The 23,005-nt window shown below is 41.8% G+C and overlaps 1 protein-coding gene across 6 annotated transcripts in view; it reads left to right on the top strand.

Annotated features, from left to right (window-relative positions):
- Nucleotides 1-22,745, top strand: part of ASB11 (ankyrin repeat and SOCS box containing 11) — a 48,451-nt gene extending 25,706 nt beyond the window's left edge. For all 6 annotated transcript variants that reach the window (XM_055565478.1, XM_055565474.1, XM_055565476.1 and 3 more), the window contains 6 exons: nucleotides 118-197; nucleotides 5,035-5,142; nucleotides 7,833-7,983; nucleotides 11,399-11,533; nucleotides 18,852-19,043; nucleotides 22,164-22,745. In XM_055565478.1, coding sequence (XP_055421453.1) covers nucleotides 118-197; nucleotides 5,035-5,142; nucleotides 7,833-7,983; nucleotides 11,399-11,533; nucleotides 18,852-19,043; nucleotides 22,164-22,288 — 791 coding nt within the window. In that variant the 3' untranslated portion in view covers nucleotides 22,289-22,745. The remainder of the gene's footprint in view (nucleotides 1-117; nucleotides 198-5,034; nucleotides 5,143-7,832; nucleotides 7,984-11,398; nucleotides 11,534-18,851; nucleotides 19,044-22,163) is intronic.
- Nucleotides 22,746-23,005: the final 260 nt, after the last annotated feature.

Raw genomic sequence — 23,005 nt, 5'->3', positions numbered from 1 at the left:
CTGACTGGAACACCTGATGCAGCTGCCACCTCCCCACCTCTTCCCTCAGACCTCCTCTCCTCACAGTAGGAGGAAGAGTACTCCTGATCTTGACTCTCAGCTTGATGTGTATTTCAGATTGCTGGGCTGATCGGTCTCCACTTCATGAAGCGGCAGCTCAGGGGCGCCTACTGGCCCTGAAAACTTTAATTGCACAAGTAAGTAAATGAAATACTTGATCCTTTGTGCTTGTGCTATAATCAGGCTTTATTCTTAATCGGCTTTAAAGGTAGCAGGGAGCTTGCTGGCTCCATCTGGGTCCCAGCACAACTGTTTGAGATGGATGTATCCTCTCCCAACTCACTGTTTGTTTCTCCTGCCCCTCCTTTCTTGGGGAACTGGTTGATTTTCTGCCCATTTCCATCCTTCCCCTTCTGGGTCTTTTTTTGCATCACAGAACGTTTCCCCATGAGGCTCATGGAGGATGCTCTCAAACTTACGTTGCACTGACTCACCTTATTCTGTCCATTGTGCCTTAATAATAGTAGCCTTGAAGTTGCATTTATCAGCTATTGCTCTGCAACAAAGTATCTTGAAACATAGTGGCTGAAAAGGACAAACACTTAGATTCTCATGGTGTCTATAGACCAAGGAGCAGCTTACCTGGGTGGTTCTGGCTCCATGTCTCTTGGCTCCAAATCTCTTAGAGCCAGAACCAAGGTGGTTCAGGCTGCAGAGTGTCAGCCAGGGCTACAGTCATCTCAGAGCTTGACCAAGGGAAGGATCTGGTTCTAACCTCACTTATGAAGTTGTTGGCCATTTTCAATGCCTTGACGCATGGGGCTCACCTTGGGACTGTGTCACGAGATGGTAGCTGGCTTCTTCCATAGACATCATGAGAGACAGCCTAAGAAGGAAGTCTCAGTACATAGCCTGTAGCCTATCTCCAAAGTGACATCTGATTGCTTCTGCCATATTCTCTTCATTAGCTGGGAGTCAGTAAATCCTGCCCACACCCAAGGGGAGTAGAGTATACAAGTGAGCCAATACCAAGGGGCAGGAGCCATCCTGATCACTGGGAGCCATCTTAGAGGTTCACTACCTGATGATCCACTATTTCAAGAGCAAACATGAAATAGGTCAACAAGTGGGTAGATCTTACTCCTTAGGAAAGATTTATTCAAATCAGAGTTACTAAGGCTATTTTATTTATGACTATCCATAGCACCGTGAATAGTAAGTATCTGTGAGGTGAATGAAAGCATCCACAGTCCATTACTTTGTTTTAGAGTCTGTGTTTGTACAGAGGAAGTAAGTCATTAGAGCTTTTTTCCCACATCCTAGGTACCACCAAAGCTGGCTTTCTTATTTTGAATTGAAACAGCTGAACACACTGCTCTTTTTCTCTCTCTGTGTGTGCCTTTTTTTCCTTTCTCCCTTGAGTTGTGTTACTTCTTAAGAAAGTAGAAGCAAAAGGAAAACAGTACTGCCAGTTGGATGGACTTTGCACTTGATTTTATCACTTGCTCATTTATTTTTAAGTACTTACAATTTGGTTCAATTTTTTCCTTCCAGTTTTATTGATACAATTGGCCAAGAGCACTGTATAAGTTTAAGGTGTACAGCATAATGATTTGACTTACACACATCATGGAATGATTACCACAGTAAGTTTAGTGAGCATCTGTTGTCTCACATAGATCCCACACTGAAAAACTTCTTTCCCTTGTGATGAGAACTTTCAGTATTTACTCTCTTAACTTTCATATATGACACACAGCAGTGTTCATTCTATTCATCATGTTGTACATTACATCCCTAGTACTTATCCTTGGAAGTTTGTACCTTTTGACTCCCTCCATCCAGATCTCACCCCCACCCTCTGCTCTGGTAACCACAAATCTGATCTCTTTTTCTGTAAGTTCATTTGCTTTTGAAGTATAATTGACCTACAACACTTTGTTAGTTCCTATTACACCACATAGTCACTTGGTCTTTCTATACATTTCAAAATAATTACCATGAGAGGTCTAGTTATCCTCTGTCACTAAAGATATTACAGAATTATTGACTATATTTCCCATACTGTACATTTCATCCCCATGACTCATTTGTAACCGAAGGTTGGTACTTCTTAATCTATGTCATCTATTTCTCTCCTCCTCCTCAGTCATTAAGCACTTAAAATGTTGCTTGGTTGGAGTATTTTTAATATGTGACATATTTACATAGCTTAAAAATTAAAATGATAGGAACCTCCCTGGTGGTCCGGTGGTTGAGACTCTGCGCTGCCAGTGCATGGGGCGTGGGTTTGATCCATGGTCAGGGGCTGGAGTCGCGCGTGCCGCACAGACAAAAAAAGAAAAGGAAAATTTAAATGACAGAAAAACATACACAGTGAAAAGTGATTTCCTCACCTCAATATTTTTATTAGTTTTTGGACTGTAACCATCCTCTGTCCATGGAATTCTCCAGGCAAAAATACTATTGGAGTGGGTTGCCATTTCCTACTCCAATTAGTAAATACACTTTTTCTTTTAGAACACTTTTAAAGAAGAGTTGCAAAGATAGTACACAGAGTTCCAGCATACCCTTCACCCAACTGTACATAACCCTGGTAACTAGTCAAAAATAAGAAATGAATGTTAGTAGAACACCACTAACTAAACTGCAGACTACTGGGATGACACCAGTCTTCCCACTAAGCTCCTTTTTCTTTTCCAGGATCCAGTCCAGGCTATCACATTGCTTTTAGCACTTTATTTTTAACTGTACTTCAAAAGCATGTTGGTTTCTATAATGTCCTTCAAAATGTAAAGAGCATTCTTCATGGAGAATTTTTCAGCTTTTTCATAGCACATCCCCACTTATTTACCCTTACACACTGGTAAACATTGGATTATTCTGTTTTCTACTCTGTTTTACATACAGATAGTTTGATGTGCTCTGAGCAAAACATTAAACCAAGGATCGGGAGCTTATGATGATCACACTGGCTGTCACCGACAGCTTGGGAACCTCAAATCTTTATCAGTCATTTGAACTCTGCTCCTCCATTTTCTCATGTGATTCTCTGTAGCTCATCTTTCAGGCCCGTCCACTGTTTCTTGTTGTTGTTCAATTGCTCAGTCATGTCTGACTCTCTGCGACCGCATGGACCACAGCACACCAGGCTTCCCTGTCCATCACCAACTCACGGAACTTGCTCAAACCTATGTCCATCGAGTCGATGCCATCCAACCACCTCATCCTCTGTCGTCCCCTTCTTCCCCTGCCCTCAGTCTCTCTCAGCATCAGGGTCTTTTCTGAGGAGTCAGCTCTTCGCATCAGGTGGCCAAAGTATTGGAGCTTCAGCATCAGTCCTTCCAATAAATATTCAGGACTGATTTCCTTTAGGATGGACTGGTTGGATCTCCTTGCAGTCCAAGGGACTCTCAAGAGTTCCAGCATTGTACAAGTCCAGGGATTCTGAGAGTTTGCACAGGACCAGTGTTTTTTTCCTAGCACACTGCTGCCACCTTGTGGACTATTTTGGGCCAAGCTCCAGGGCTTGCGGGATTCTGGTTGCCCGACCAGGGATTGAACTGGGAGCGAGGTTGGAGGGGGCACTCAGCAGTGAAAGCACGGAGTCTTAACCACTGGTCTGCCAGGAAATTTCTTGTGGACTACTTTTTAACATGCTGTAATTTTTATTTTCTTAAAATTAAAATATATATGGGAAAAGGAAAAGAAACCTTGTATTAGATATCCAATTGTAAATACATAGCACATCTCGGGTAATGACGTCACATTCAGGACATAAACATAGACAGACCAGGGAGGTACAGTGGGCAGTCCCAGCTGCTGGCCACTGGAGGGATGCAGCCAGCACCATGGAGGTCTGATAAGAGGGGTGGGAAAAGATTGGGCTTTGGGGTTCAGGATCATGCACTGGGTTTTGGAGGGTTTCAGTAGGTCAGTTATGAGGCAGGAAATCAAAAGCACAACTTGACTGGGTCCTGGCAGAACCTAAATGCTTTTACAGACTAAAGACTTCTCCCCATGGTGATCATGGGAAAGCGGTAAGGACTAAGTTGTTAGAATCAAGACATGGGGATTTCCCTGGCAGTCCAGTGGCTGACTCCGTACTTCCAATACAGGGAGCATGGGGCGCAGGTTCAGCCCCTGGTTGGGGAACTAAGTTCCCATATGCCACAGTGCAGCCCCCTCCCCCCCAAAAAAATAGAATCAGGGCATGAAGTCAGCACTGGCTGGCAGCTAGGTTGAGCCTAGCATCTCTCACGTGGACTCCAAGGGGAGGAAAGTGGAGCACAGCAGGATGGGAGGGCAGACGTGCTAGGGCTGGGCGTAGATGTTGGGATCTGAGGAAGGAGATGAGTGTCAGTGGAGGTGTGACGATCAGCATCACTGCTACTACAGCACCGGAATCCCGGGAGCACTGTCTGCTGTACTGACTACTCTTGAGCCTGAGCGGCATCCTTCTGTGCCAAATCCAGTTGTACGCACCTCCCCCCCTCCCGGGACTCTGCCACCTGGATCAGAAAGAGTCTACACGTGACAGAGGCGGAGGAAGAAAGGGGAAGTGGGTAGATGAGGAAGATGAAGGAAGAAGTACGAGATGAAGAAGGGAGCCAGAAAGTCCTTGATTACCAAACAGGGTGCATGTCTTACAGGGAACAAGGTGCCTGTCAAGTCTGTTTAGCTGTGGAAGGTCTGCAGCCAATATATGAATAGCAGTGTTCTGGCTGGGTTTCCCCACCCCACCCTACCCCACCACGATTTCTGTCTCCCCACTAAGCTCTTAGAGGAGAGAGATCCGTGTTATAAGCTTTGAAGCCCCAAATGCTGGCACATCGCCCGGTCCAGAGTACTGAATGAACTTTTGCTGAATCAGTGAATCAGAGGCTCCTAGCCATGTTTCGATTTCCCTGGTCATGGCCTCTACTCCTCTCTAGATGGTATCTGCAGTCTGAACACTTGACCAACAAGACCCGCAACCTTGTTTCCATTCTTACTGCTGACACAGCCTTTAACCCACTTCTCTCCTAATTGTAGGGCGTCAATGTGAACCTGGTAACAATTAACCGGGTCTCTTCTCTCCATGAGGCGTGCCTTGGTGGACATGTGGCCTGCGCTAAGGCCTTACTGGAGAACGGTGCCCACGTGAGTAGCAGCCCTGCCTGTGGGTTCGGTGCCCTGGGACAGCTTCTAATCCCTAAAGACCCATCACCTTCCAGAATGCGCTTATCTGCAGTGGGGTGTGCAGGCCTGGCCCATCTGGGCACATGTTCTTGGATGGTCAGGAAAATACTGCTGGTATATTCCTTTCTTCAGCCTCTTTAGTAGTAGTAGTTTAGTTGCTAAGTTGTGTCCAACTCTTGCAACCCCACAGACTGTAGCCCGTCAGGCTCATCTGTCCATGGGATTCTCCAGGCAAGAATACTGGAGTGGGTTGCCATTTCCTTCTCCAGGGGATCTTCCCAACCCAGGAATCGACACTGGGTCTCTTGCATTGCAGGCAGATTCCTTACCAACTGAGCTATGGCCTCGATGTCCCTGTGCAAATGTTCAGATGAGGTAATTCACAGAACTCATTCAAAACTGATATTAACTTGGGGGTAAAAAAAACAGCCCGAGTGAAAGTCATTTGAAAACTGATCTTGGAAAATTTATTTTAAAAACCTTTAAAAGAAGAAAAACCACTTTTAATTCAGCATTGTACACCCACAACGATTTTTATTGAGCAAAATTAGCAGACTAAATGAGCTTGTAATAAAATAGTACCATGGAAAAGCAGTACAAAGTGAACTTTAAAATTCTCTCCTTTTCAAGGAGTGACTGAGGGGGGCTGTATGTAGTACAGATATCAGAATAGATTTATGAATTTAATACTTGTTAAAATCTCAGTGACCTTTAGTTACCAGATACTGATTTTTAAAAATTTTGATTGGAGGATATGATTTACAGTGTTGCATTAGCACCAGATATTGTTTTGATGTTAATTTCATTTTTAAACTCAGCCCTTATATTCTTTTCTTTGTGAACTGTAACGTTTTTAAGTGCTTAATGAAGATAAGTCTTTGCATTTTATATGGAAGTTGGGTTTCAACTCGTAGAACTGAATGTAACAATCGTCCTTAGGCAGTGATTTTCCTGATGCCACAGTGGTTGTGTATGTTCCTTAGGTTCTCTGGGGGCAAGGTTGGGTGGGGGCCATTTCCTGTCAAGCTAGGTGACTGGAGTCACAGGTGAGAAATTGAGGAGCCTCTTGGAGGTTCTGTGGGGGACAAAGAAAAGAGAACAACATAGTCTCTTGTCTTTGGCAGTCTCATAAGGGAACAGTCAGTAAATATTATCTTGTTTAACATACAGATCAGAATAAGAGAGGAATAAGAGAAATTTGATTTATTAATAGAAAATTCCTCAAAATTGGCAGTTCCACGGGTACCTTGAGCTTGGTGCATCTGAAACTGTGCTTATCATGATCTTCCCTCTAGGACCAGCTCCTTCTCTTGGATTTGCAGCCCCAAACATGAAGTCATCTTCATTCTTCCATCTCCCCATCTGATTAATCACAACATCCCAGGAATCCCTAGAGTGTATGAATTTACCTACACTTGTCCCTGTCCTTGTTTGTCTCTGCCATCTTAGTATCTTATTTAACTTTCCAATTCAATGGGGGCTATCCTGGCATTGTGGGGAAATAATCTTGTTTCTGAAACAAGACAGTTTGATCTCTGGAAGGCACTGAGGTTGGTTAAAGACACCATGGGTTGTTTTTTTTACTTAATTTATTTATTTTAATTGCAGGCTAATTACTTTACAGTATGTAGTGGTTTTTGCCATACATTGACATGAATCAGCCATAGGTGTCCTCAGGGGTCATCCCAGTGCACCGGCCCTGAGCACCCTGTCTCATGCATCAAACCTGGACTGGCGATCTGTTTCACATATGATAATATACATGTTTCATTGCTATTCTCACGTATCATCCCACCCTCACTTTCTCCCACGGAGTCCAAAAGACTGTTCTCTACATCTGTGTAAAGACACCATGTTGGTGGCTATTTTCTTTGTGTATTTTGCCTGGTCACAATCTCTTCAGGAGTCATTTTGGCATATGCAATTTGTGTGGATTATAATAGACCAGAAAGGAAATCTGTGGCAAGAAAGAACTATGGGGGAATCACTGAGGAGATTTTTTTGTAAGCACAGATTCTGGGACCGTACACTGGATGATTGCTATAGTACTTTCCATTCCTGATGTGTTTGTTCATGACTGGGAGGGGGAGTCAGCTCCATATGAATGGAAAGTGGAGATAATTGTTGTTGCAGATGTTTATTGAATGCTTACTGGGCACCAGGCAATGTTCTAGGTGTTTCACATATAGGAACTCAGCTGATCCACCCAGTAACCTCATGAGGTCATTTCTTTTATGGTCCTCATTTTACAGATAAGGAAACCCAGGCACTGGAGGCTACTATCCCAAGCAAGATCTCTGAGCACATAAAAGAGACCTGGGATCTGAACACCAGCGATAGTTGTTCCAGAGACCATGTTCTACACCCCAATATAGGACCACTCCTCAATAGCCAGGAGGCTCCTAAGAAGCTCTAGAGTACCTCTGAATACATTTAAAAAACTGACCCCTTTTGCCCCACTTGTGATGCTATTTATAGGTGACAGTTGATAGACTGCTGGTACCTAAAAAACACAATACTGTAAGGACATCGAGTTGTCGCACTCATTGGCCAGCATGGCACGTTTCCCCACGCAGTTACATAGGAATGCACACTGGGAGACGGTGAGAAAGAAAGTGCAAACTGTCTGGTTCTCTCTTTGCCATCGTTAGGTCAATGGGGTGACAGTTCACGGAGCCACGCCCCTCTTTAACGCTTGCTGCAGTGGCAGTGCTGCGTGTGTCAACGTGCTGCTGGAGTTTGGCGCCAAGGCCCAGCTCGAGGTGCACCTGGCCTCACCCATCCACGAGGCAGTAAAGAGAGGTAAATGAGGCATCGCATCACACTCACAACATCGAGGGGCTCCCTTCAGTCTGCATGAATCAAGGGTAGAGTGTTCACCTTGCAAGGATCTCCCAGACCTTCTTCACCAGGAGACTAGGTGTGGCTTACTGAATCCTACAGCAGTAACTTCAATAGGAAATAACACCGGGGAATGACATAGCCTTTCTTAGAACTGGCAATGGCTGTCTGCCTCAGATGTCCTGTTTCCTGGGCTCAGTCTCTCAGTCGGCCTTACTTGAGGCTCTTTGCTGGTGTTTGGGTGGGAGCTGGTGGAGTTACGCGTACAGGGGTAACTTCCATGAATTGTGCTGTATTTCTGTCTCTGTCCTCACTAGAAAAGAACAGCTCATGCCCCAAAGCCCGTAAAACATCAACCACGAGTATAAAATTAATTATAAAAGTGTCTGAAAGCCCAGGCTAATTGTTTCTCTAATGGAAGATTAAAGGTGACCGTCCACAACAAGCAATATATTCTAGATGAGCTGATGACTCTCGAGGTCATTAGTTCTTGAAAAAAAAGTTCCAGCTTTAAAAAACATGCCATTGGAAACCTTGAATGGACTCTAGATTTCTATATTCTCATAGAAATGATGGAAAGAGTGAAATTAAGGAATTAGAAAACGATGTGCAGAGACTTCCCTGGTGGTTTAGTGACTGAGATTCTGGGCTCCTGGTTCTGATGGCCTGAGTTCAATCCCTGGTCAGGGAGCTACATCCATGTGCCGCAACTAAAGATTCTGCATGCCACAACTAAGACCTGACTTAGCCAAATAGATACCTATGTGCATAGACTAGACGTGAACAAGAAGAGCCATCGAAAGGCCGACACCATTTGTCAGAGCTAACACCCAAAGAACACCATTTCTGTTAACCAGCAGTGGAGATGTTCTCTTATATTGAGATCAGAAGTACAGTGGAGGGAGTTGACTGGTGGCATAGTGCTTAGGTGGCATCGGCTCTTTCACTGCTGGGGCCCAGGTTCAGTCCCTGGTTGGGAACTGAGATCCTGCAAGCTGTGTAGTACAATCAAAGTTTTTTAAAAATTTTAATTAAAAAAGAGAAATACAATGGAGAAGTTAGAACACTGTAGAACAGTGATTTGTGCTGGTATAATGAGGATTAAAGTATTTCAAAAGGCAGTAATGAAAGATTTGTCCTAGGTTGTTAAACCTGTCACTTGGTAAAATTATTATTATTATTATTTTTTTGCAGAGGATTACTATCAATGATAGGGCTTCCCAGGTGGCACAGTGGTAAAGAATCCTCTTGCAATGACAAAGACTTGGTTTGTTCCCTGGGTTGGGAAGAACTCCTGGAGAAGGAAGTGGCAACCCACTCCAGTATTCTTGCCTGGAAAATCCCATGGACAGAGGAGCCTGGTGGGCTATAGTTTATGGGATTGCAAAGAATCAGACATGACTGAGTATGCACGCACACACAACACACACACACAAACACACACTATAAATGATACAAAATCCCCAAATCTCAATGTAAAATCTCTATGGTTTTGATGTCCTATACATATTTGATAAACATTTCTTAATAATTGATGCTGATTATTTCCCAAACTTAAAGTAAGTCCTTTAAGTTGTAGGGAAATAGTCTATTCTGGAAATGAAATGAAAGTGTTTAAAATGTTTTAAATTTTGATTTGAAGTAAAGTTTAATCTGTTATTTGCATTTCCATCCACAAGTTTTAAAATGGATAAATATTGGGAATGGTTTGAATTAAGTAGTTCTGCAGTGTTTAGATGGTTATATATGGAGTGCTTGGTATCTATGTGTGTGACATATATATATACACATACATATATATATACTTATCGTAAACAATGAGTTCATGTGTCTCCTCACATTTTTTTCTGTGTCATAACAACATGTTAGGGCCCAATGTCCACAGAACAGAAGAAAAAATAGCAAATTTATTATTCTAGATACTATATTAGTGCCAGTCATTTGACTAAAAATCTTCCTGAGAATACTTAAATTTAACTCAAGCTAGATTCAATTTCTTCTGTAAAAAAGGGACAGGAATTATTTTAAAATGTTTATTAGATGCACTGTATTTACCAGGCAGTTTTAGGTCCTGAGTAGATATTATTTCTGAATTCTTATAGCTTTAAACCTCTATGAACAAGTGGAGGGGGGCGGTCAGTCTGAGTTACTACTTTGACAGAGTAATGCTATAATCCAGGTATAAAATTACTTAGTTGAACAAATAGTTTTGAATTTGCAGAATCTTTATTTATAGGTTTAATGCATAATTATGCTTAATTCAGAATTTGTGATAAATCAAGCAGGCTTGATGAAGCTTACTTTTATGTCATCTATAAAGAAAAGGTTGGTTAAGCTAATCAACAATAAGATTTTTTTTTAAGGAAACATTTAAATCTTCAAAAAAGAACAAACTCTTTGTAAAACTCCCGTCAATACCTCAGAAGCAATTGCTCCCAAACAAATCGTTCATATGCTTCAAATTAATCATGTCTGTCTATTAATGGGGCCAACTCTCGAAGGATATTTCTTGCTTATATAGTTCTTGTTAGCTGCTAAACTTAGCCACTAAAGTGCATTTGAATAGATTTTATACTTTAAGCTTTTTATTAATTCTCACAGGAGTCTTCCAGGTTAACCAAAATAAGGAGGTGCATGGCATGGCCATCCACCCAATCTTACATGCATGGGCAAAGAAGAGGAGAGATTTGTAATGGAGAGGGATGGGTCAGGGTTGGGCCTTGGATCTGCTGCTGCTGCTGCTAAGTCGCTTCAGTCGTGTCCGACCCTGTGCGACCCCAGAGACGGCAGCCCACCAGGCTCCCCCGTCCCTGGAATTCTCCAGGCAAGAAACTGGAGTGGGTTGCCATTTCCTTCTCCAATGCATGACAATGAAAAGTGAAAGTGAAGTTGCTCAGTCGTGTCCGACTCTTAGCGACACCATGGACTGCAGCCCACCAGCTTCCTGTGTCCATGGGATTTTCCAGGCAAGAGTACTGGAGTGGGGTGCCATTGCCTTCTCTACCTTGGATCTGAGCACTGGCTTTTCAGAGTAATAATAGCATGAGTCATTTGTCCCCCAGGGTCTTGTAGCCTCTGCCTGTAAACCAGGGACTTATTATAGAGAGTGATTTCATCTGTATTCCTTGGAACCCTTGGTTTGGTTGGAGGTACCTCAAAGGCTGTGAGGAAGAATTTCAGTGGGGGATGCATGGGCATGCTCTTTTTTTTATTGGTTTTATTTTGGAAATTTCTAAGATTTCCCCCACTCCCAAATTTTTTTCTGCTACCAAAAAAAAAATCTAGGTTGTTTCTAAAGCCCATTCCAGATAACCAATGATTCTGTGAATAGTTAATATTTTCCTTCCTTGAGTGAAGTTTTCTTGTGTTCTACCAGGTAATAGAGAGTGCATGGAGATTCTACTGGCAAATAATGTTAACATTGACCAAGAAGTGCCTCACCTCGGAACTCCCTTGTATGTGGCTTGCACCTACCAGAGGCTTGACTGTGTGAAGAAGCTTCTAGAATTAGGTAACTTCCAGTAGTCTTTTCATGAGAAGAACTGAATAATCTTGCTTTTCCATGGCTTCACAGCCTAAGTTCTTGTCAGGCTGGACAAAATTCTGACAGCATTTGATGTTTCAGTGCTTAAAATGGAACTTCAGAGATGAGTGTCTGTAGTTCTCAGTTGTGCTTCCATTTACCTGGTGTGGTTCTCCTTGGGGGCCTCAAGGGAGAGCAAGAGTTTCTTTCCCATAAATCCAAGGGGAAAACAACCAGTTGTATTTAACTGGCTCTTTTTGAGTCACATGCCCATCTCTGAACCAATCATGGTGGCCAAGGGAATACCCTGACCAGATTGGCTTAGGCCTAGATTTCAGTCTGCACAGCAGCGGTTGAGCTTCGCTGGAAACAGAGGAGCTGGGAATCACAGAAGATGGTTCCTCAGAGGGCAGTCTAGGTGTGGTTACCAGGAGGATCAGTTCAGTTCAGTTCAATCGCTCAGTTGTGTCCGACTTTGCAACCCCATGGACTGCAGCATGCCAGGCTTCCCTGTCCATCACCAACTCTCGGAGCTTGCTCAAACTCATGTCCATCGAGTTGCTGGTGCCATCCAACCATCTCATCCTCTGTTGTCCCCTTCTCTCTCTGTTGTCCCCTTCCATCTTTCCCAGCATCAGGGTCTTTTCCAATGAGTCAGTTCTTCGCATTGGGTGGCCAAAATATTGGAGCTTCAGCTTCAGCTTCAGCATTAGTCCTTCCAATGAGTATTCAGGACTGATTTCCTTTAGGATGGACTGGTTGGATCTCCTTGCAGTCCAAGGGACTCTCAAGAGTCTTCTCCAACATCACAGTTCAAAAGCGTCAATTCTTTAGCACTCAGCGTTCTTTATGGTCCATCTCTCATATCTGTACATGACTACTGGAGAAACCATAGCTTTGACTAGACAGACCTTTGTCGGCAAAGTAATGTTTCTGCTTTTTAATACACTGTCTAGTTTTGTCATAGCTTTTCTCCCAAGGAGCAAGCGTCTTTTAATTTAGCAGACACTTCCCATAGAATACTTTAGATTAATCCTGCTAAATTATTTAGTCATTTTTAAATTCTCAAAGACATATACAGAAACTGAGAGTCCAAGGAAAAGTAAAAGGTCTTGAAACTATTATTTGGTTAAAGATTCCCTAAACTTAGCCACTGCCATAAAGGTACAGATTATAGTAAGAACCTTTAAATAGGGATTTTTTTTCTCCGAGATTTTTGTCTTTTTTTTTTAATCCCCTATGGTTTTTCCTGTGGTCATGTATGGATGTGAGAGTTGGACCGTGAAGAAGGCTGAGCGCCGAAGAATTGATGCTTTTGAACTGTGGTGTTGGAGAAGACTCTTGAGAGTCCCTTGGACTGCAAGGAGATCCAACCAGTCCATTCTGAAGGAGATCAGCCCTGGGATTTCTTTGGAAGTAATGATGCTAAAGCTGAAACTCCAGTACTTTGGCCACCTCATGCGAAGAGTTGACTCATTGGAAAAGACTCTGACGCTGGGAGGGATTGGGGGCAGGAGGAGAAGGGGATGACAGAGGATGAGATGGCTGGATGGCATCACTGACTTGATGGACATGAGTCTGAGTGAACTCTGGGAGTTGGTGATGGACAGGGAGGCCTGGCGTGCTGCGATTCATGGGGTCGCAAAGAGTCGGACTCGACTCAGCAACTGATCTGATCTGATCTGATCATTTGTCACTCCCTATATTAATTCATTAAACTTTTTTTTGATTCCAGTTTCAATACTAATACGAAATAAACTTAGCTTTGTCCTTTGCCAAAAAAAAAAAAAAAAGCTACTAAAGTGAGCTGCAAATATTTAATTTTGAATGTCACACAGTTCTTATGGGAAAGCAAGTAAAGCATTTAAAATGACTAAAAATATCTTTTGTAAATTTTATTTATTTTTTTCTTTTAATTTTTTTAAAAAATTTTATTTTTTAACTTTACAATATTGTATTGGTTTTGCCATATATCAAAATGAATCCGCCACAGGTATACATGTGTTCCCCATCTGAACCCTCCTCCCTCCTCCCTCCCCATACCATCCCTCTGGGTCGATAAATTTATTTTAATTAGAGGCTAATTACTTTACAATATTGTATTGGTTTTGCCATACATCAACATGAATCCACCACGGGTGTACACGTGTTCCCCATCCTGAACCCCCTCCCACCTCCCTCCCCGTACCATCCCTCTGGGTCATCCCAGTGCACCAGCCCCGAGCATCCTGTATCATGCATCAAACCTGGACTGGTGATTAATTTCATATATGATATTATACATGTTTCAATGCCATTCTCCCAAATCATCCCACCCTCTCCCTCTCCCACAGAGTCCAAAAGACTGTTCTATACATCAGTGTCTCTTTTGCTGTCTCTCATACAGGGTTATCGTTACCATCTTTCTAAATTCCATATATTTAGTTAGTATACTGTATATATATGTATATATGTATATGTGTATATATATATATAGCGTTAGTATACTGTATTGGTGTTTTTCTTTCTGGCTTACTTCACTCTGTATAATAGGCTCCAGTTTCATCCACCTTATTAGAAGTGATTGAAATGTATTCTTTTTAATGGCTGAGTAATACTCCATTGTGTATATGTACAACAGCTTTCTTATCCATTCATCTGCTGATGGACATCTAGCTTACTTCCATGTCCTGGCTATTATAAACAGTGCTGCGATGAACATTGGGGTACACATGTCTCTTTCAGTTCTGGTATCCTCGGTGTGTATGCCCAGTAGTGAGATTGCTGGGTCATAAGGCAGTTCTATTTCCAGTTTTAAAATGACTAAAAATATCTTTTTTTTAGATTGACATCTTCATCTTTATTAGTTAATGACAAATGGTTTTTCACATAGTTGTGCCAACCTGATATGTAAAGTTTTGCCAATAGTTTACTACTAAAAATACATCTTTTATTTTTCAGCTTCTCAAACTATAACACACAGCAAGGTGTGCATATATGAAAATATGTAACTTAAAGTAATAAACAACTGCCATTGCAACCCAACCCATGAAAACATATAAAACATTGCAAAGACAAGTCCCCCCTTGTGACATCTCCCCAAAACTATACTTACCCTACCTCCTTCGAAACAGTTATTAACATCTTGGCCTTTATGGTAATGATTTATTTCCTTTTCCCTTTAATTTTACCACCTAAGTTCTCATTAATAATCAGAATTTTGTTTAGTTAGATTACATATTTTAAATTTTGTATAACAGGCATCATATGTTTAATATTGCACCTGCCTTCTCTTGCTCAACTATATTTGTAAGATATGTTTATGTTATTACAAGTAGCTGTAGTTGTTCAGTTTCATTGCTGAGTAATACATAATGTGTATCTATATAGTGCAGTGTCTTTATCCATTCTACTATTGAGGCTTCCCAGGTGGCGCTAGTGGTAAAGAACCCCTCTGCCAATGCAGGAGACATAAGAGATGCAGGTTCAATCCCTGGGTCAGGGAGGTCCCCTGGAGAAGGACACAACTGAGCGACCAATAATCACACACAATATCTGATATGAAGTGCTGGTCATAGGGTATGCAAATGTCTGTTCATTATGAGATATTGTGTGTGTGTGCCAGTTGCTCAGTTGTGTCCAACTCTGCGACCCCAGGGACTGTCGCCCTCCAGGCTCCTCTGTCCATGGGATTCTCCAGGCAAGAATACTGGAGTGGCATTATCAGAGAAACGCAAATCAAAACCACACTGAGGTACCATTTCACGCCAGTCAGAATGGCTGCTATCCAAAAGTCTACAAGCAATAAATGCTGGAGAGGGTGTGGAGAAAAGGGAACCCTCTTACACTGTTGGTGGGAATGCAAACTAGTACAGCCACTATGGAGAACAGTGTGGAGATTCCTTAAAAAACTGGAAATAGAACTGCCTTATGACCCAGCAATCCCACCGCTGGGCATACACACTGAGGAAACCAGAAGGGAAAGAGACACGTGTACCCCAGTGTTCATCGCAGCACTGTTTGTAATAGCCAGGACATGGAAGCAACCTAGATGTCCATCAGCAGATGAATGGATAAGAAAGCAGTGGTACATATACACAATGGAGTATTACTCAGCCATTAAAAAGAATACATTTGAATCCGTTCTAATGAGGTGAATGAAACTGGAGCCTATTATACAGAGTGAAGTAAGCCAGAAAGAAAAACACCAATACATGGAGAAGGAAATGGCCACCCACTCCAGTGTTCTAGGCTGGAGAATCCCAGGGACGGGGGAGCCTGGTGGGCTGCCGTCTATGGGGTCGCACAGAGTCGGACACGACTGAAGCGACTTAGCAATAGCAGCTCTTTGGAGACCCTGAAATGCCACCTAGTGGTTTCACTTAGAAAATATTCCAGAAAACTGGGGGAAAAAAAAAAAAAAAATAAGGCAAATATCTACAAGAGTCAGGGTATGTATTTTTATGTGCTAACTAACAGAATCTGTGTGCAGTTATCAGTTTGGAATTCACATCTATTCAATACTTTATTTATATGATTAAAATAAATTCACTTAAATGTGAAAAACTGTGAAACTGACTGGCAGATAGATGAAAAATGATGAATAATCCAACCATTTATAGACAAAATATTTTCTCTTAGATAGCAATATACTCATTAGTAAAACTTTGGACATTACTATTAAATATTTCTCAAGAACTGTGTGTTCTCCCACCAACGCCCAAAAATCCTACGCTAGTCAACACATATGTTTGCTTCCTATATTGACATTTCTACATATTGATTTATTTTCTTAGTTTTCCTAACAATGAGGTAGACAAAATATTAGCAAATATATCAAATATTCACTGAACTCCTGTATCATGCCCAATGTTGTGAACTGTTTGAATATAGAAATATAAGACACAATTATTAACCTTGAATCACTTCCAATCTACTTGCAATGATAAAATGATAAATCTAAGTAGATTAAAGATGTTAAAAAAAATGGGAAGGGACTTAGAAATTATTTTCTATTTCAACAATTGCCAAAGTTAGGCCTGAAAATTTATATGGAATTTAGACTATTTCTACCAGATCACCTTGGAATCTAAGTATAAATATCGATTACTAAACTTACTATGAAGTTCCTGATGTTATCATGCAAGACACTAGAAAGATCCTTAGAACTTTTAATTTAGTAATTTATTAATTCCCATTTTTTATCCAGTTTTAGGCACATTTCTTGTAACCAGAAGAGTCCATGATAATTCAAAGTAGCTGTTTCCACCCCAAAAATGGGAATTCTTGCACGAAGTTACTTCCCTGGTGGCTCAGACGGTAAAGCGTCTGTCTACAATGCGGTAGACGCGGGTTCGATCCCTGGGTTGGGAAGATCCCCTGGTGAAGGAAACGGCAATCCGCTCCAGGACTATTGCCTGGAAAATCCCATGGACAGAGGAGCCTGGTAGGCTACAGTCCATGGGGTCGCAAAGAGTCGGAGATGACTGAGTGATTTCACTTTCGCTTTTCATGCGTTGGTCACTCTTGTGTCTTAATTCAGTGGTCAACATTTATGGAGCACCAAAAGGAAAAAAAAAAAAAATCCTGAACTGAACTGACAATACAAGTAAGCATTGACAGCTTGGCTCAGAATATAGGTGTTAGATGTTCCCACTAGAGAACAATCATGCAGGGCTGCATTGTTTACAAAGAGGGAGGTAAAAAGTATTAAATGAAGTATTAAATAGATGGAAATTTAAAGCTAATAATGTTTCTATGATTGTGCAACTTGATACACAGGCAAAAAATGATGAACAGAAATTGCAATATATTAAAGAAAGAAAGGGGTATTCCATTCCCTTGCAGACTTATGGGAGTTAACACAGAGAGGCACATGAGGGGCCACTGGAGAAAAAGGTGGGACATGTGAGGATGGAGCAAAATATTAAGGGTTTGAAAAGCTATAGATGAAAACAGAGAGTGTGAAGGAACCCAGAGATTGCAAAGATACAGATGATGTCTTTGAAGGACTGAGTTAAAAAGACTGAGAGGAAAAAAAAACCAGCCTAGGATTTCTTAGAACTTTGGATTTGTGATTAAATTATTGTTAGTAAATGTTGATTTTCTGTGTCTTTTAAAAGAAAGTATGTACATCAAGGTTGCAGATGTTCTCTTCTAAGAATATTGGATATGCCAACATCTCTTCTGAATACTGTCAGTAATTGAATAAACAAGACCAGAATGACCAAGTAACTGCACATGAATATGCTCCTTAATCAGCATTGCTTATTCAAAAAGTACCAACTACCAAAGAAGAATGAATTGACAAATATAAACATTTTAATATATTTATTGCAGTGACTCAGGTTTCCTCTCACCCATTCATCCTCCACTAAAATATATTGAATTTTCAGGAAAGGAGTAATAAGAAACAAATCATGGGCATCATGAAGAAATAAATATGAGTAGAATCTTGTCAATAAAAGTAAAAAAGAATAGGAGAAAAAGCAGAAGATGAGGTGGTAGCTTGAAAAAATGCAGAATTACTTTGAATACTGCTAATAGTGAAAAAATTTGGTGAAACACAATAAAGTCATTAGTGACAAACTACAATGTAATTTTGCAAATTATTTGAAGAACATTGTGTTACAAAAATGACTTATAAGAATAAAAAAAAAAAAAAACAAAAAAAAAACACCAATACAGTATACTAATGCATTTATATGGAATTTAGGAAGATGGTAATGATAACCCTGTATGCGAGACAGCAAAAGAGACACAGATGTATAGAACAGTCTTTTGGACTCTACGTGAGGGAGATGGTGGGATGATTGGGAGAATGGCATTGAAACATGTATAATATCATATGTGAAATGAATCGCCAGTCCAGGTTCGATGCATGATACAGGATGCTCGGGACTGGTACACTGGGATGACCCAGAGGGATGGTACGGGGAGGAAGGTGGGAGGAGGGTTCAGGATGGGGAACACGTGTACACCCGTGGTGGATTCATGTTGATGTATGGCAAAACCAATACAATATTGTAAAGTAATTAGCCTCCAATTAAAATAAATAAATTTATATTTTAAAAAAAAATATTGGAGTGGGTTGCCATTTCTTTCTCCAGGATAAAAATACCATTATTCAATACTTTTCTTGTCAAAATATTTCGAAACAGTCTTAGTAGGCATTGCTGAGGGTTTAGGCTTCAGTCATATATTTTCAAAGATTTGTCAAATATGTCGTGGCGTTTAAGATGTCTTTATGGACAGCAAGCATACTTCAGGCTTGTCGTGTTTCTTCACTAACGTGTAGTGTTAAATTGTGGTCACATGCTTTCTTAAGGAGCCAATGTTAACCATGGTCAGTGGCTGGACACCCCTCTCCATGCTGCCGCCAAGCAGAACAGTGTGGAAATCATCCACCTGCTGATAGACTACGGGGCTAACCTCAAATGCAAAAATGCCCAGGGCCAAAGCGCACTTGATCTGGCAGCTCCAAAGAGCAGCGTGGAGCAGGCACTCCTGCTCCGGGAAGGTAAGGAAGGGCTGGGCATCCACTTCTCCTCCACAAGCACATGTACTCTCTCTCCTTCCTGCCTCCCTGTAGACTCTTTTACCTATTTCCTTTTCCTCTTTTTAATTGGGAGTGGCACGTGGGAGGGGGCAAGTTCTAGCACTGCCGGACGGAATTTTGTCACTTATAACAAAGGGACATTTTCATACACCTGGTATGTGGCTTTGTTTGTGCATTAACAAGAAAAGAGAGAAATTTGTTTTCACCTTAAAAAGGTGGAACTGCCCCGTGTATCCTGGCATAAGCACATGATTGAGCAGATTGCTTTGTAATACTTGAAGGTAATTTAGGGGAAATGAGAAAAATTTGAGTTAGATATGGTTAAGTGGACACAGAGTGTGTCTTACAGAAACTGGACTAAATGGTGAAGTTGTTTGCCTGTTCTCCAGCTCAGGGAGTCAGTGAATCTGTGCTCCCCATTGCCCCACGCCCATATCCACTGTGGGCTAATGAATCTCTAGATGCTGGAGGAGGGAAGGCAGGCCTCTACAAGGCTTGATATCCCAGATTGTACGGAGAACCACGCTGGGTCGCCATAAAAAGAGAACACTATCTGAGCCTCTCCCGAGCATTTGTATGCTCAGGAGACCATTAAAGTAATAGTAGTTATTCAGATTTCCATATGTCAGACAAAGAAACATTGATGCATCTCACTGAATTCTCAAGACCTTAAAGCTATGAGAACTTTATGGTAACTTGTACTTTAACCCAGCTTCAAATAGAAAAAAGAGGAGCACAAAGAGATGGGCTTTCAGAAGGTCACACAGCTACTAAAATGTAGGACTAGGATGCTAACTAAAAACTAAGATTCTAACTTGCACTCTTATTATTACTATTATTGGAGTATTATAGATTTTTGGCTTCCTTGGCGAGTCAGGTGGTAAAGAACCCACTTGCCAATGCAAGAGACGCAGGAGGCTCGGGTTTGATCCCTGAGTCAGGAAGATTCCCTGGAGAAGGAAATAGCAACCTGCTCCAGCATGCTTGCCTGGAAAATTCCATGGACAGAGGAGCCTGGTGGGCTATAGTCCATGGGGTCACAAAGAGTCAGACATGACTGAGCGCATACACATATTGTTAATTTACAATGCCATGTTAGTTTCAGGTATATAGCAAAATGATTCTATATATATATATATATAAATGATTTATATATGTATAAATATAGATTCAGTTCAGTTGCTCAGTCGTGTCCGACTCTTTGCGACCCCATGAACTGCAGCACGCCAGGCCTCCCTGTCCATCACCAACTCCCGGAGTTCACCCAAACCCATGTCCATCGAGTCGGTGATGCCATCCAGCCATCTCATCCTCTGTCGTCCCCTTCTCCTCCTGCCCCCAATCCCTCCCAGCATCAGAGTCTTTTCCAATGAGGCAACTCTTCGCATGAGGTGGCCAAAGTACTGATAGATATAGATATATATGGGCTTCCCAGGTGGTACTAGTGGTAAAGGACCCACCAGCCAGTGCAGGAGATGTAAGAGACGTGGGTTTGATCCCTGGGTCGGGAAGATCCCCTGGAGGAGGGCTTGGCAGCCCACTCCAGTATTCTTGCCTGGAGAATCTCATGGACAGAGGAGCATGGCGGGCTACCATGCAAAGGGTTGCAAAGAGTCATATGTAACTGAAGTGACTTAGCATGCATGTATATGTATATTCTTTTTCAGATTCTTTTCCCTTATTGGTTATTGTAAAATATTGAGTGTAGGTCCCTGTGCTATACAGGACGTCCTTATTGTTTCTCTTGTTTTATATATACTAGTGTGTATGTATTAACCCCACAGTCCTAATTTATCCCTCCCTTCCTTCCTCTTTGGTAACCATATTTCCAGTGTGCACTCTTAATGTTTTGATGCCACAATCCTGAATCTTCTGAAACAGTTTCTAATGGGGAAGAGTTTAATTTCACTCACCAGATCCGTTTTGTGAAACCACCCCCACGTCTTGTATACCTTATACCTTCCGAGTGGGAGGCTTGCGTCTATAGTTTTAGTGCTTCTTAAGCTTCATGGTGCTTACAGATCACCTGGAAATCTCCTTAAAATGCAGATTCTGATTTGGGAACTCTGGGCTGGGGCCCCAAACTCTGTGTGGCCACCAGCTCCCAGGTGATGCTGATGCTGCCAGTCTGAGGCCACACTTTGAGTAAGACGGGTCTACATTATTTCCAGTAGTCCGTGTCCTTAATGGTTGTTCTTTGATTTGAATCTCTACTAACAGCTCCCAGTTTGGAAATACCGGGGACTTAACAAGTATTAGCTAAGAATATGGTTTATAGCCACTGTCACATTTCCTGTTTCCTTCCATCAAAGATGTTTCCAGGTCCAAGATCTGTATTTCTTCTAAACAAGTTCCTCTGCCTTCCATCTTCATAAATACAGCTGCTCACTCTAGAAGACTGAATACCAGCTATGTCAGAGGTCACTCTGAGGAGCTTTAGTTGTGTGACAGGAGAGACACTTTGCATTCTAGCTTCCTAAGGTCTTGACTAAGGGTGATGGTCTGCTCCTCCAGGTATCTTTCAGGCACATGGGTGCTCCTTGGCATTATCAATCCAAGTGTTATCTGGCTCTCAGCCCATGTAGTCACCATTTCTCATGGGGTGCAAGACGCTGTGACAATAGGATTTTCTTGAAAAGGAAAGCTTCGTATAGTCCAGTAATTACTTGCAGCAGTCTTTGTTGATACAGTAAGGAAAGGAAATAACAGGGCATTACAAATGCCCCTGCATGCCGAGGATCCCAGCCAAATGCTCATTCAGCCTGTTCGACCATGTTTTCGACCCTGGTTAAATTGCTTTCCTTTGGGACTCAAAGCCACAGGCACGACAGCTCTTTGAGACCTCCCAAGACTGAGGTGCAGGCTATAACTGGGTCTAAGTGGGTTGTATCCTTTCTCCAGATCCTCTGTTGAGCTGGGATCCTTGTCAGAATGAAGGTCCCCCCTCTGAGTGTGAGTGGGGACCCAGCCAGCACCACCTCAGGGTCAGCTCAAGTCAGGAGGTCCCCGAGGCCTGACTGGCAGGCCCTGCACGTCTCCTACCACCTCCTCTGTGACCGTGTGTTTTGATTCCTCCCGCAGGCCCACCTGCTCTTTCCCAGCTGTGCCGCCTGTGTGTCCGGAAGTGCTTGGGTCGCAACTGTCACAAGATCATCCACAAACTGTACCTGCCGGACCCACTGGAAAAATTCCTCCTATACCAGTAGTCCCAACTGTCTATAGGAAGATACTTGGAAAGAAATAGGTTGTTGTCTGCTGTACCCAGGGTGCCTAGTGTAGATGCGCAACAGCTAGACTCCTGGTACCTTCACATGAGCTAAGCTAGTTAGAGCATAACACTGATGAACTGCAGTACGTGGGGAATGGAGACACCTGATTAATTTAGCATTCTTTTTAACCAAGGCGCAATCAGAAACCTTTTCATTTTTATTTCTCACTAAGAAATTTAAAAAAATTGTGAAGTAGAGTGAAACTAGTAGGCAGTTTTTCAAGATTCATGATTCTCGATTATCTAATGGTTACCATTCTGCATAGCATGTAGACACGTAAATCTGGGTGGATAAGGTTATGATGAATATAAGTCTTCCAAGATAGATTCTTGATTCAGTTATTCCCTTCTTCCCCTTTGTTTCCTTTCATGAATAAATCTCTGCTAAAATTTTATTTCCTTGTGTTTTATTTTATATATAAAAAAGCCAAATACTTTAAAACATCACAGTTAATTGAAACTTGCAGTTATCGAAGTCCTGGTTGATGTTGATTACACATGGGAATGATAATATTTTGAATGTATTGGGCTGGCCAAAAAGTTCATTTGGGTTTTCCCAGACAACGTTACAAAAACTCAAACAAACTTTTTGACCAATTCACTATTAGGTTAAATACAGTTCATTATTAAAATTAATTTCACTTCTTTTTAAATG

This window comes from Bubalus kerabau, chromosome X (assembly GCF_029407905.1).
Source record: "Bubalus kerabau isolate K-KA32 ecotype Philippines breed swamp buffalo chromosome X, PCC_UOA_SB_1v2, whole genome shotgun sequence".
NCBI lineage: Eukaryota > Metazoa > Chordata > Mammalia > Artiodactyla > Bovidae > Bubalus > Bubalus kerabau.
Note: the sequence above shows the minus strand (reverse complement) of the source record. Positions and strands in the feature narration are given on the sequence as shown.